This window comes from Lepidochelys kempii, chromosome 24 (assembly GCF_965140285.1).
Source record: "Lepidochelys kempii isolate rLepKem1 chromosome 24, rLepKem1.hap1, whole genome shotgun sequence".
Lineage (NCBI taxonomy): Eukaryota > Metazoa > Chordata > Testudines > Cheloniidae > Lepidochelys > Lepidochelys kempii.
The window spans coordinates 11,425,794-11,438,495 of NC_136403.1; the positions used below are offsets into that span (position 1 = coordinate 11,425,794).

General features: G+C 62.4%; 1 protein-coding gene across 1 annotated transcript in view; it reads right to left on the minus strand.

The window, feature by feature from the left end:
- Positions 1 to 1,295: 1,295 nt before the first annotated feature.
- The window catches only part of IGSF9 (immunoglobulin superfamily member 9), a 50,376-nt gene continuing 38,969 nt past the window's right edge, over positions 1,296 to 12,702 (minus strand). The window contains exons 14-21 of the mRNA XM_073322416.1: positions 12,236 to 12,411; positions 9,832 to 10,091; positions 8,908 to 8,992; positions 8,426 to 8,596; positions 7,392 to 7,437; positions 5,527 to 7,020; positions 5,117 to 5,403; positions 1,296 to 1,381 (exon numbers count right to left, since the gene is read on the minus strand). Coding sequence (XP_073178517.1) covers positions 1,380 to 1,381; positions 5,117 to 5,403; positions 5,527 to 7,020; positions 7,392 to 7,437; positions 8,426 to 8,596; positions 8,908 to 8,992; positions 9,832 to 10,091; positions 12,236 to 12,411 — 2,521 coding nt within the window. The 3' untranslated portion in view covers positions 1,296 to 1,379. The remainder of the gene's footprint in view (positions 1,382 to 5,116; positions 5,404 to 5,526; positions 7,021 to 7,391; positions 7,438 to 8,425; positions 8,597 to 8,907; positions 8,993 to 9,831; positions 10,092 to 12,235; positions 12,412 to 12,702) is intronic.

Genomic DNA, 12,702 nt, shown 5'->3' on the forward strand with positions numbered 1-12,702 from the left:
ACGGCGTCAAGGGAGGGGAGGGCAGGAAGTACCCCCCACCCCAGTCCTGCCCTCCCTCACCATGGTCCCCAAGAGGCTGCTCCAGGGCCGGGGGAAGGGAAGCAAAGAATGACTCCTAGCTGGGACCAGCTCAGCACAGCTCACACGGGCCCGCCCACAGGGGCTCCCAGCTGGGACCGGCTCAGCGCAGCTCACACGGGCCTGCCCACAGGGGCTCCCAGCTGGGACCGGCTCAGCATGGCTCATCCATGGGTTGGGTCCCTCCTGGAGGGAGAGTTACTGCTCACAGCCCTGTCTTGGTGCCCGCTCATGGCTGGGGTAACAGCTGGTGAGCCTGGCCCCCGGCTGGGATTGAGAAGCACCAAACAGCAGCCCACGGGGTTGAGGGGCTCTGACTCCAGAGGGGGATAGGTGAGGAGCTAGACTGGGCCTGGTGGCCTCCTGTGTGGTGGGGTAGGAATACAACACTGTGCCCAGCTAACCCACTGCTAGGCCTATAGCAGGGACATGGGAAGCTTGGTCTGAAGCCAGCCCTGAGGCAGAGTAGGAATTTTTTGTAATATTTTGTATGTTCCTCAGTTTCCCCTAGGTGGCGCATGGTTAAGTCAAAGGTGGGAAAAGGTTGTTCAACTGATAGGCCTTTACTTACTTGGCAGAGATCCAGGTGTGACTGACGCCTGGCTGTGTGGGGCCTGGGGCCCCAAGCCCATGGAAAGTCCGAGAAGACAATGGCCTCTCCCATTGCCCGGACATTTGGCACCTAGCAACTAATGACCATGGATGGCCCACCCTCTGCAAGTGTGACCAGCTGGAGAACAAAGGCCTCCTGGGGTTGTTAAGTGTGGGCTGCTGGAAGCAGCAGAGGCTCCTGGGCTGGGACTAAAGAGGGTTCAGAGGTCTCTGTGCTGGCCAAGATGGACCATGCTGTAACTTTCTGTTTCTCTGCATGCCTCATTCTGGAGGGGAGGGCTTGTGCTAATCCCTGGGATACACCGGAGGCCCCGGAATCTCAAATCACAATACAGGCTCTGCTCACCTCCCCTATGGAGATGCAGCCACCTCCGGAGTAGGATGTGGCAGCTGTTTATACTCACATCCTCATGCCCCTGTACAGGAGTCCAGGGAAGAGAGTTAGGGAGGCCCCACAGGCACCTGGAACAGCAGGGAGGGCTCAGAGGGCAGGACTCTGGGACTTGGGTGGCCAGCCCGCAGGCAGGAGCACCCTGCTCACTCACTCTGCCGCTCCAGCTCCTGTACAGCGATGGTGGAGACGGGTCTCTTGGGGTTCCCGCTGCGGTACAGCTGCAGCGCATCGAGGATGTCTGACTCCAGCGCAAACTCCGAGTCCCACTCATAATTCTCATCCACAGATGTGTTCCTCCTGCCGGGCAGAGGGCAAAAGCAAGCGTTAGGAGCTGGGGCTCTAATGTGGGACAATGTCCAGTGCTGGGGGTCGGGCTGGCTGCTCCAATTCTATGGGGAGGGGAGCAGTGAGAGGCTGACAGGGGGCTGGCTGCCCCAGTACCATGCTCAGTGTCGGGGAGACAGGAGCAGGGGAAACACTGGGACCGGCCGAACCACTGCCCCAGTGCCATGCCCAGTGAAGAGTGAGGGGAGAGCAGAGAGGATGCCAACAAGGGGCTGGCTGCTGGGGTGAGGGGGTGCCTCAGGAAGGATGTGGACAAATTGGAGAGAGTCCAGTGAAAGGCAACAAAAATGATTAGGGGGCTGGGGCACATGACTTATGAGGAGAGGAGGGAACTGGGCTTGTTTAGTCTGCAGAAGAGAAGAGTGAGGGGGGATTTGATAGCAGCCTTCAACTACCTGAAAGGGGGTTCCAAAGAGGATGGAGCTCCACTGTTCTCAGAGGTGGCAGATGACAGAACAAGGACCAATGGTCTCAAGTTGCAGTGGGGGAGGTCTAGGTTGGATATTAGGAACCACTATTTCACTAGGAGGGTAGTGAAGCACTGGAATGGGTTACCTAGGGAGGTGGTGGGATCTCCATCCTTAAGAGGTTTTTAAGGCCCAGCTTGACAAAGCCCAGGCTGGGATGATTTAGTTGGGGATTGGTCCTCTTTGAGCAGGGGGTTGGATTAGATGACCTCTTCCAACCCTAATATTCTATGATTCTGACCCAGGGCAGCTTGACGCTTCCCACAGTGGGTGCCAAGCGACCTTCCAACTCCAGGGCCCTAGGCCTGGCATTACACCCAGCAGGTCCCAGGGCCTGACTGCCCCTGGGTCCAGCAGTGTGGGGCCATGCGGTGCAGGATGGGAGCGAGGTCCCAATGCCCCATCCATCCCAGACCTAGGGCATGGCTTGGGCCCAAGGTAACACCTCACAGACAGGCCCAAGAAGCACAGCCTGCTGCTGGGCTTGACCTGGGCTCTGTGATGTAGCCTACCATCTTCCTCACTCCCTCCCAGCTCACTGGGCTGGACTCTCCCTGCTGCTTGGGTCCCCAGGCCAGCAAGCGAGCGTCCCCCCTGGCATAGGAGAGAGAGGCCTTCCTGTGCGCTGGCGTCAGCAACGGCACAAGGCTACACAGCAGAGCCCCAGGGCTGGGGTGGTGACTCTGCCTGGGCTGCTGGGGTCACCTTTAGCCTCCCTTCCCTATGGGGCGCACATGCTGCTCCATGGGCCACACAGGGGTCACTCACACTGCCCCATAGCTAGATCTGCCACTGAGCCCCAAAACCCACCCTGAGCCCATAACACTCGACAACTGGCAGCACTGAACACCTGGGGGAGTGAGCTGAGCCGGGCGCGGAGTGCCCCCCCACAGCGCCCTGGGGGAGTGAGCCAAGCCGGGCGCGGAGTGCCCCCCCACCCCCCGATAGCACCCTGGGGGAGTGAGCCGAGCTGGGCGCGGAGTGCCCCCCTCAGCCCCCCATAGCGCCCTGGGGGAGTGAGCCGAGCCGGGTTCAGTGTTCTCCCCTCCCTGGGCAGTGAGCAAGTTGATCACTGGGAGAAGGGACACCAGGGCTGTTGCTTGGTCCCATCTGGCCACAAGGGACCAGTCCAGCCCCCCTTTCTCATACAGAGCATGCCGAGTGGCTCGCCCCTGCAGGGCTAGAGGCTTGTGGCTAGCCAGCACCCCTTCCCAAAGGAGGCACACCTGGGTGAGCAGAGAGCAGCAGCTGGCTGCAGCGAGGGGGATGCTCAGGAGCTAGAAGCCTGAGGAGCTGTAGCTGGCTTGAAGCAGTGGCTGCAGGGAGCCAGTCCGGCTCCTACAGACACTGAATTGTGCCCAGCTCTGGGAACCCCCCAGCTAAGGGAGAGACACACTGAATGGGGTTGGGACCTGGAGAGCCAGGACACAGCTGAGGACAGAGTAAAGTGGAGCCCGGGTGGGGAAATATTTTAATTTCCTTTGGCCTGAGTTGGGTTTGAGGAGTCCTGAAAACGAGGGGCACTCGGGTGTGATCTCATTACACACCCCTGAGCCCGGTGCCACCGCTGGCCTGGCCTGACCTGCTCCCCTGCAATGGCAGCAAAGGTAGGAGCTCAGACCAAGCTAGGCACACAGCAGCAGCTGACACAGTGGCCACTGGGGGGCGATGGATGCTCTGGTGACAATCCAGGCCAGTGGCAGCAGAGGCCTGCACACCCCATGATCCCACTGTCCTCCAGCATTGGTGGGAGCTGGCTGTGTGGGAGCAGGCCAACTATGGTCTGCCAGGGGACCTGTGCTGTGGGGTGGCTGGACACAAGCTCTGCTCCATCTACTGAGGGGCTTCCCCCGCACACCCAGTGAGGCCCCCAAGGCAGCAGGCTGCTAGGACAGCGCCAGCTCCACAAGCACGTTCTGACATGCAGCCAGGACCCCCAGAGCTCCCTCCCCTGGCTCAGCACATCTCCCATGGTGTGGGCCATACCCTGCCCCGGAACTGCAAAGTCGCTGATGGGGGGGCACCTGGAGGGTTTGGGAGGTGGTTTCAGAAGCTCTGGGGGCTCTGGTGGGGGGAGGGGAACAGCCCCTCCTTTCCTCACCTGCTTGGATCAGGGCAAAAGAGGCCTGGAGATTTCAAGGGAGGGACATTTGCATGCCTTTGTCTCCTCCCAGCGATCTCAGACACTGACAAGCTGCTCCCAGCTGGGTATCTGACACTGCGTTCAGCAGTCTCGGGAATGCACCCTAACTGGGGGCTGCTGCTAAAGCAATCGGCAGTGACATGTGCCATTGTTAGGGTTAAGGGTCAACACCACCTTGAGGCACTAGAACAGCCCCCCTGCTCTCAGAGCTATCGGTCCAGGCTGCCTGCAGAGCCTCTTGTGGCCAGCCTGAGGGCTCTTGGTAGCCAGGGGGCTCAGATATTTCCATAGCGATGAATTTTCAGAGTAACAGCCGTGTTAGTCTGTATTCGCAAAAAGAAAAGGAGTACTTGTGGCACCTTAGAGATTCTGGAGCTCAAACATGAAACTACTTTAAGAACCAGCATCAGTCTGTCTGACCACGCTGCAGGCTGATGGCCCTTACCCTCCCGGGGCTTATGCTGCCCCGCAGGCCTCTCTAGCTGGTTGTTCTGGGATGTTCAAGAGATTTGGGGGGTGAGGTAAATATCTTTTATTGGACCAAGTTCTGTTGGTAAGAAAGACAAGCTTTCGAGCTACACAGGGCCGGGAAAGGTACCCCCAGCGTCACAGCAAAATACAAGGGGGACTAGAGAGTTTAGCATAAGTGGTTAACATCCATCAAGGAACCATTCAAGGTGAAGTGCCTCATTACCATACCTCCAGCCTAGGGCGGAAAGGAGGGCGGTGGGGGAAAGCACCTGGGAACAGGGGAGCTCTTAGTGGGAAACTAATAATTGTAAAGAGCCATAAATCCAGTCTCTCTCAAAATCATGGACTGGGCAGTGTCTAGGGCAGGCTGCCTCATGCCAGGTCTCCAGGAATTTCACAGCCTTTGTGCTCCCTCTTCACCCCATGGACCAGCCACCAGCAGTCTCTGCGGCTCTCTGTGGGGGTCTGGGCAGGCTCCCACGCCCTGCTCCAGAACAAAGCCCATGGCAGCATGGCCCTCCCTCACCCTTCCATGCCATAGCTGACAAACAGCCTAGGAGCTGGGCATCGGCTCATGTGAACACTGGGAAGGAAAGAATCACTCACAAAAGGGTAGAGGCCAGTGGGAGCTCTGTTCATAGCAGCTTAGGTCCATCTCCAGCCCCTGCATTTGGCCATGCTGGGGCACTTTACAGTCCTGTATTCCATTACACAGAGAAGGGCTTTTCATCCCTCGTTCTCCCCGGGAGCCAGGGCAGGGCAGAGCTGAGGGTGTTCGGGGCCTGGGTGGGTAAGGTGTCTGTGTGCAGCTGGTTTCCAGGCTGGTAATGCCAGATTTGGGGTTCCCTCGGATAGCTCCCCATAGCCACTGTCCTGGGCTCTCAGCATCCAGGCTGCAAAACAGGCCCTGGGGTTATTATCCCCATCACCGCATGAGTCAGCAGAGCTGGGAATAGAACCCAGGAGTCCTGGGGTTTCTTCCACCCCTCTCCCCCAACCCAACCCATGTGGCTCACCTCTTGCTGACAGTGGCAATGGCCAGCTCCTTCCTTGGCCTGCCCTCCTCTGCCATGGATCCCCGGGACTCGCTTTCACTTTGCCAGCCTGCTGTTTCTCCTAGGGGGGAGCTGAGGTAGGCGCCCCCCAGTGACAGCGCCAATGAGGGGGGTCTCAGGAAGGACACGCTGCCCCGGCCGCTGCTCTGGCTGGTCAGGCTGCCCCGCAGCAGCTTCTCGGCAGGTGGCCCCAAGACCTGGTGCTTCTCAGACACCTGAGCTTCCAGCAGCCCTGCAGGCAGCGGCTGCCCTGGCAGGCTCAGGGCCCAGTTGGACTCTGAGGAGATGGCTGTGTACATCAGCTCGGTCCTGCTGCTGTCCGTGGGCGATGGCCCCCGGCCCCAGGGGGCCTGCTCCTTGGCCGGGAGCGGGTCGGAGCCCAGGAAGCCTGGCCACACCGTGCTCCCAGGCAGGGCAGCCTTGGCAAGGACCACCTGTGGCTCTGGTGGTTTGAGGAGAGCCTTGCTGGGCGCCTGCTCCAGAGGAGTCTCTGCAGTGCCATGCGCGTCCATGTAGTCCAGGCAGGCCACCCCCTCTGTGCTCTGCAGGGGACCCTCCTCCCCCAGCAGGGTGGGCTCCATGCTGCCCAGGGCCTGGGGCTCGCAGGGTTCCTCCTGGGGCGGCCAATCCCCATCCACGCTCATCTCCTTGAAGAAAGGCAGGCTCAGGTACTGAAGGATCCCACTCTGGGCCGAGGAGCTGGCTCTCTGCTGGCTGCTCGGGGACCCAGAGTCCAGTGGCTTGGGGCTGGCCAGAGCTGGGGTGCTCAGCAGCCTGCTGAGCACAGGGGAGCCCACGGGGCCTGGGGAGTTGCGCAGCGTGCTAACAGTGCTCTGGCAGCACCCCTCACAACACGTGCCATCTCGCGGCTCTTCCACTGTGCTGAGGGGCAGGGGCATCGGGGAGGCCACTGGGCTGAGGTTGATGACGCACAAGGGCTTGGCTTCTTCCGTGGGGCTGCTGCTGTAGCTGAAGTAACGTCCCTGGCGGTAGCCAGAGGATCTGGCTTCTCTACGGGCCTGGCCTGTGGCCTTGGGCCGCAGCGGCACTCCCCTCTGCCAGATGGGCTCCTCTGCCTCCAGGGGAGCATACACCTGCAGGTAGGGTGCTGGCAGGCTGGGCTCAGGAGGGATGGGGGAGGGATCCCGCTGCAGGAGCTCGGGGAACAGCTCCGTCTCGAGGGCACAGGGGAAGGCTTCCCGAGGCAGCCTGTCAGTCTTCACCACAAAGCGCCCGTCCGGGCCCCGGCAGATGCGCTCCAGGGGCATCGCATCCCCAATATGGCTTTCGTACACCGTGTACTTGGAGCTGGTCCTAGGGCCGCCAGCAATGGTGAGGCCCAGACTGGTGCCAGCCTTCTCCCCGCACAGCAGGGTCCGGCGCAAGCTCTGGTATGGGGAGGCCTGCAGCTTCAGCTTCATGGTGCTGTCTAGGCTACCAGAGCTGAGAGAATTTCTGCAGAGAAAAAGAGGGATTACTGCGGGGGGGGATCCCGCTGCCTCCTGCCACAGGGCAGCCCCTGCCTACTTGTTCCCCCCATCCAACCTGGCCTGCACATTCACTCCAAGAACTGAGGACAACCCCCCGGCCCCGAGAGGGAAGGGTCAAAGTGCACTGCTGGGGAGCTAGCCCCACACCAGAGCATGGCCAGTAGAGGGGTGGCCCGTTCCCCTCAGCCCCACCCCAGCAGCCAGGACCCAGCCCCCCTCCCTCCCGCTTGAAGCCCCACCCTGAGTCAGCGGGGAGCAAATGAGGAAAGCAAGGAGAACAGCATGGCACAGGGAGCGTGGTGAGACAGGAAGATGTTGTGGAATGGCGCGACTTACTGCGGAGGTGGAAGCTTCTTGTTGGGGGAGAAGACGAGTGGTGGATCTGGAAGGTCATGAGAACACAAGGGGATCACATGGCGAGCAACTCAATGTGAAATGAGGAGACTGCAGTGGCCTGTGCCTGCCCCCCAGACGTGTCCTGAGGGGCCCCACGGGTTGGGGGGGGGTGATAACCTGCTTGTGACAACTGGCATGAAACCCACCAGCGCCCAGGGGCCACCAGACAGCCATCAGGGGATGGGTTACAGCCCCTATTGCCCTGGGGCTGGATCAGAACCGGTGCCCCCTAGAAAGGAAAGGCACCGTGTCCCATTTCCCACCCCGCTGACCCAGCCAGTCCCTTGACCTAATGGTGTTGCGCATCTCAGCTCACCTTCCCCACAGCCCCATTCCCAGCAGGGCACTTGCTCTGGGCAGGTTTTGCTCCTCCAGGAGGGAGCAGCAGATGAAGGGACAGGTAGAGAGGCTGGGATCAAGGGGACTCCATCATTCCCAGGCCTTGTCAACTGGGGAAAGTGGCACCAGTATAACCCCAGGAGTTCAGTGACCTCGGGGCAGCCCCCGGGGACTGTGGCTCACCCCAGTGGATAGTTGCTGTTTAGCCTGCATTGGTTCCTAATGGCTGTAGCTAACCTTAACTAGCCTGGGTCAAACCAAAGTCAGAGCAGCCCCACCAACAAGGCACCCGGTTAACTGAACCACTTTGAACTCACCCCTCTGACTGCAACAGTCCTGGGGTTCTGCGTGTCCCATGCCAGCCTGACCTCAGCTCCCCACTCCTCTGGGCTCTTCCCACCCAACCAACTTAGAGGGGGCTGTCACCCAACCTGAGTTACAACCTCATGTCCCTTGCCTCCTGCGCCCACCACCTGGGCTACAATCCCTTACCCCTATGTAGGGAATGACCCCTGACTCCACTGAGACCTCACCCCATCCTCCAGTGTGTTTCTGGGTTGCCCAGAAGGATCCCAGCCCCTTGCTGTGCTCCCGGCCTCTGCAACTGCCCTTCCATGCCAGGGTTGGGTCCCTACCTTGCCTGCGTTTTTGGAGGCGGGCGGCACGCCGGCGGTTCATGATGCAGGCTACCATGGTGCTGAAGATCACAGCCACACTGAGAAAGCAGATGCCCCCGATGACACCGGCCAGCACAGGCTGCGGCAGGAGCTCAGGCAGCTGAGTGCGGGATGGATACACCTCCATACCTGGGCAAGGTGACGGGGAGAGGCCTCAGACAGACAGCAGGGCGAGGGGATACCGTCTTTCTCCCTTAGGGGGAAACCAGCCCATAGACACTTACCTAGTAGGGAGGGGCCCTCTGTTTGGGCACAATGGCCAGTTCAATTCCTGCCCCGGTCACACCCAGGCTGGCCTGGCTTGGGTGCATGGAGGTAGGCCCATGCCTGAGGGGGCAGCACAGGAGTTGTGGCAGTACAGGTCCCCTCCCCTGCACCCCAAGGATACCCAGGGCCCTGCCAGGGCATGGCTGGCTGTCCGGGGCAGCACAGAGCTTTACCTGCTGTGGAGACGTTCACGGTGTTGCTGGGATCACTAATGTAACTCCCAGCAAAGGCCACCAGGCGGAACTCGTAGTAGGCGTCCTGGGAGAGCAGAGAGGCTGCATTAGCGTTACGGCCTGTGCCGGCCAGCTCTCCCCCATGATATCGGGCGCTGACCAGAGGCAGCTCCTGCCACAGGACCTGCAGTGCCACAGCCGTGTGTGCAGCAAACTGAGGGCTTCCATAGCACCAGACCCACTCTGTCTCAAAGCACCTCGCAAAGCAACTCTGCAGGGACACCTGGGGACAAGCAGAGGCCCTTCCGGCCAGCCTCGTCTAAGCAGTACTCACCACCAGGGGGCCAGTGCCAGAGCCGAGCAGAAACCCATTTCCACCCTCAGTGGCCTGCTGGGCAAGAGGACACTCCCATGATACACCTTGGCCCAGGCCCGACCAGGCTGTTTGGGCCCCGCTAGCCCTTTTAGGGCCTGCTGCTGTCCCGAGAGCTCAGGAGCCTGCAGCACCAGGCACAGGATCCGTAGTGAACCCTGCAAGCCAGGGCCCAGGGCTTCCCACCCTGCAGGGAGCACCAGGCACCAGCCTGGAGCCACTGTTCAGCCCATGGGCTGCCAGCCCCCTGCTTGTGCAGGTCTCCCCTCCCTATCCGGGGGTCCCGCTTGGCAGGGGGTCTCCGAACTCCACAGAGCGAGCCAGGGGCAGGTACATCAGCACAGCACTAATGAAGAGGCCATAAAGCACACCGGGCGTGCAGTCATCTAGTGCCACCCAGCCAGGGAGGGGCTGCTCCTCAAGCCCGGGGCTGCATCCTTCACAGCTCAGTGCCAGGGGCTCAGGCTGCCAATCTCAGCAGTGGCAGGCAGAGACCCGGTGCAGAAACATCCATTGCAAGACCCAGAGGTTGGCATTTCAACCCCCCTCACCCAGCCAACCTTGATGAGTCCTGGCACCAGGACCTGCGTCTTCGTGCTGGGGATGGAGCCATCCAGTACCTCCCAGCCACCCTGGTCCTGCCGTAACTCCAGTGCGTAGCCTGTCAGGGCCACGGAGAACTGCAATGGGGGCGCCCACTGCAGCAGGACCCCGCGCGATGTCTCATTGGCCATCAGGGACTGCGGGGGGGACAAAAAGACGTGTGTGGCTGTGGTAGGCAGCACAGGAGGCACCTTGGTCGTCGGGAAACCTGAAAAGAAAGGAGACACTGAGGAAAGGAACCAGGCAGCCATCTGGGGAGTGGGCGATCCCAGGACAGCCATTCAGGGTGGGGGTGGGGGGGAGCCCCAGACAGCCATTTGGGGGAAGGGGCTGCGGAGGAGCCCCAGGGACGCTATTCAGGAGGGGTGCTGGGGGTACCCCAGGCAGCCACTCAAGGTGGGGGTGAGTCTCAGAGCTGCCATTCAGGGAGAGGGGTAGCCCCAGGCAGCTGTTTGGGGGAAATGGCAGGGGGAGCCCCAGGGCAGCCACTCAGGGGATGTGAGCTTGAGTGGGTGGCTGGGAAGCATGTTCCTTCTTCCCTTAGTGATCGGAACCTCCCTGGGGGTCGGGACATGGGAAGGGGACATGGAAAGGGGCAGCCCTAGAGCCCTGGGATTTTCCAGCATCACTTGAGGGGTGGGGGTTCCTTTCCCAGGAGTTCAGGGGGTAGGGATCCAGTGGGAATGCCCCTTCTGGGGGGTGGCGAAGGTCAGGGTGCCCCTACAGGTGAGGTCCCTCTTCTAGGTGGAGGAGCTGTTCCCAGGTGTAAGGGAGCTGTTCCCGGAGGCTGGAGTAAGGGAGAGGAGAATATTTCCAGGAGGCAGGGTGCTGGCAGTGGGGGAGCCAATCCCGGGCTGGTGATGGTGATGCTGATTCTCAGGGGTGCTGGCGGTGGGGGAGCCATTCCTGGGGCTGGCGGGTGGAGAGAGGGGAGCCTGGTTCTCAGAGGTGTGGGCAGTGGGGCGGGGGGCATTCCCGGGGTGCTGGCAGTGGGGCCATTCCTGGGGCTGGCGGGTGGAGAGAGGGGAGCCTGGTTCTCAGAGGTGTGGGCAGTGGGGCGGGGGGCATTCCCGGGGTGCTGGCAGTGGGGGAGCCATTCCTGGGGCTGGCGGGTGGAGAGAGGGGAGCCTGGTTCTCAGAGGTGTGGGCAGTGGGGCGGGGGGCATTCCCGGGGTGCTGGCAGTGGGGGAGCCATTCCTGGGGCTGGCGGGTGGAGAGAGGGGAGCCTGGTTCTCAGAGGTGTGGGCAGTGGGGCGGGGGGCATTCCCGGGGTGCTGGCAGTGGGGCCATTCCTGGGGCTGGCGGGTGGAGAGAGGGGAGCCTGGTTCTCAGAGGTGTGGGCAGTGGGGCGGGGGGCATTCCCGGGGTGCTGGCAGTGGGGCCATTCCTGGGGCTGGCGGGTGGAGAGAGGGGAGCCTGGTTCTCAGAGGTGAGGGCAGTGGGGCGGGGGGCATTCCCGGGGTGCTGGCAGTGGGGGAGCCATTCCTGGGGCTGGCGGGTGGAGAGAGGGGAGCCTGGTTCTCAGAGGTGTGGGCAGTGGGGCGGGGGGCATTCCCGGGGTGCTGGCAGTGGGGCCATTCCTGGGGCTGGCGGGTGGAGAGAGGGGAGCCTGGTTCTCAGAGGTGAGGGCAGTGGGGCGGGGGGCATTCCCGGGGTGCTGGCAGTGGGGGAGCCATTCCTGGGGCTGGCGGGTGGAGAGAGGGGAGCCTGGTTCTCAGAGGTGAGGGCAGTGGGGCGGGGGGCATTCCCGGGGTGCTGGCAGTGGGGGAGCCATTCCTGGGGCTGGCGGGTGGAGAGAGGGGAGCCTGGTTCTCAGAGGTGTGGGCAGTGGGGCGGGGGGCATTCCCGGGGTGCTGGCAGTGGGGCCATTCCTGGGGCTGGCGGGTGGAGAGAGGGGAGCCTGGTTCTCAGAGGTGTGGGCAGTGGGGCGGGGGGCATTCCCGGGGTGCTGGCAGTGGGGGGGCCATTCCTGGGGCTGGCGGGTGGAGAGAGGGGAGCCTGGTTCTCAGAGGTGTGGGCAGTGGGGCGGGGGGCATTCCCGGGGTGCTGGCGGTGGGGGAGCCATTCCTGGGGCTGGCGGGTGGAGAGAGGGGAGCCTGGTTCTCAGAGGTGTGGGCAGTGGGGCGGGGGGCATTCCCGGGGTGCTGGCGGTGGGGGAGCCATTCCTGGCACTGGTGGTGGGGCGGCTCTCGAGAGTGCTGCTGGTGGTGGGGCCATTCCCATGGCTGGCATGGGGGGCCCAGTTCTCAGGGGTGCAGGTGGTGGGGGCTGGTGGGGGAAGAGGGGAGCTCAGTTCCCAGGGGTGCTGGTGCGGGGGTGGTACTCGGGGGGGAGGGGCAGAGGCTCTCTCACCCAGGGGGAAGGAGGTGACGATCTCACTGAAGGGGCCGCTGCCCAGCTTGTTCTGGGACAGGACACTGAACTGGTAGCCAGTGGCTGGCTGCAGGTTCTCCACCAGGAGGTGCCCGGCCCCCACAGGCACGGTCAGCGACACCCAGTCATGATGGGGCCGGTTCAGGTGCTTCACCCTGAGGAGACAGAGCAGGCAAGCTGGAGCCAGTGCTAGGGCCCAACCCCCCCCACCCCCCTCAGTGAGGGCCTGTGCCTGAGAGCCCCAAATTTGCCCCTCATGAGGGCGCAGGGACACAGCCTCCACCTGCGCTGAGAGCTGGGAACTCCCTGTGTTGTGTCTGTCCTGCATGGGGCAGGGATCCCCGCGCTCACACCCAGGGCTAGCCTGTGCCCCGTGCCCCCATGGCCGCGCCAGCCCACTTCCGCAGCAGGTAGACAGGGGGCACCCCAGGCAGTTGAGAGCCTGC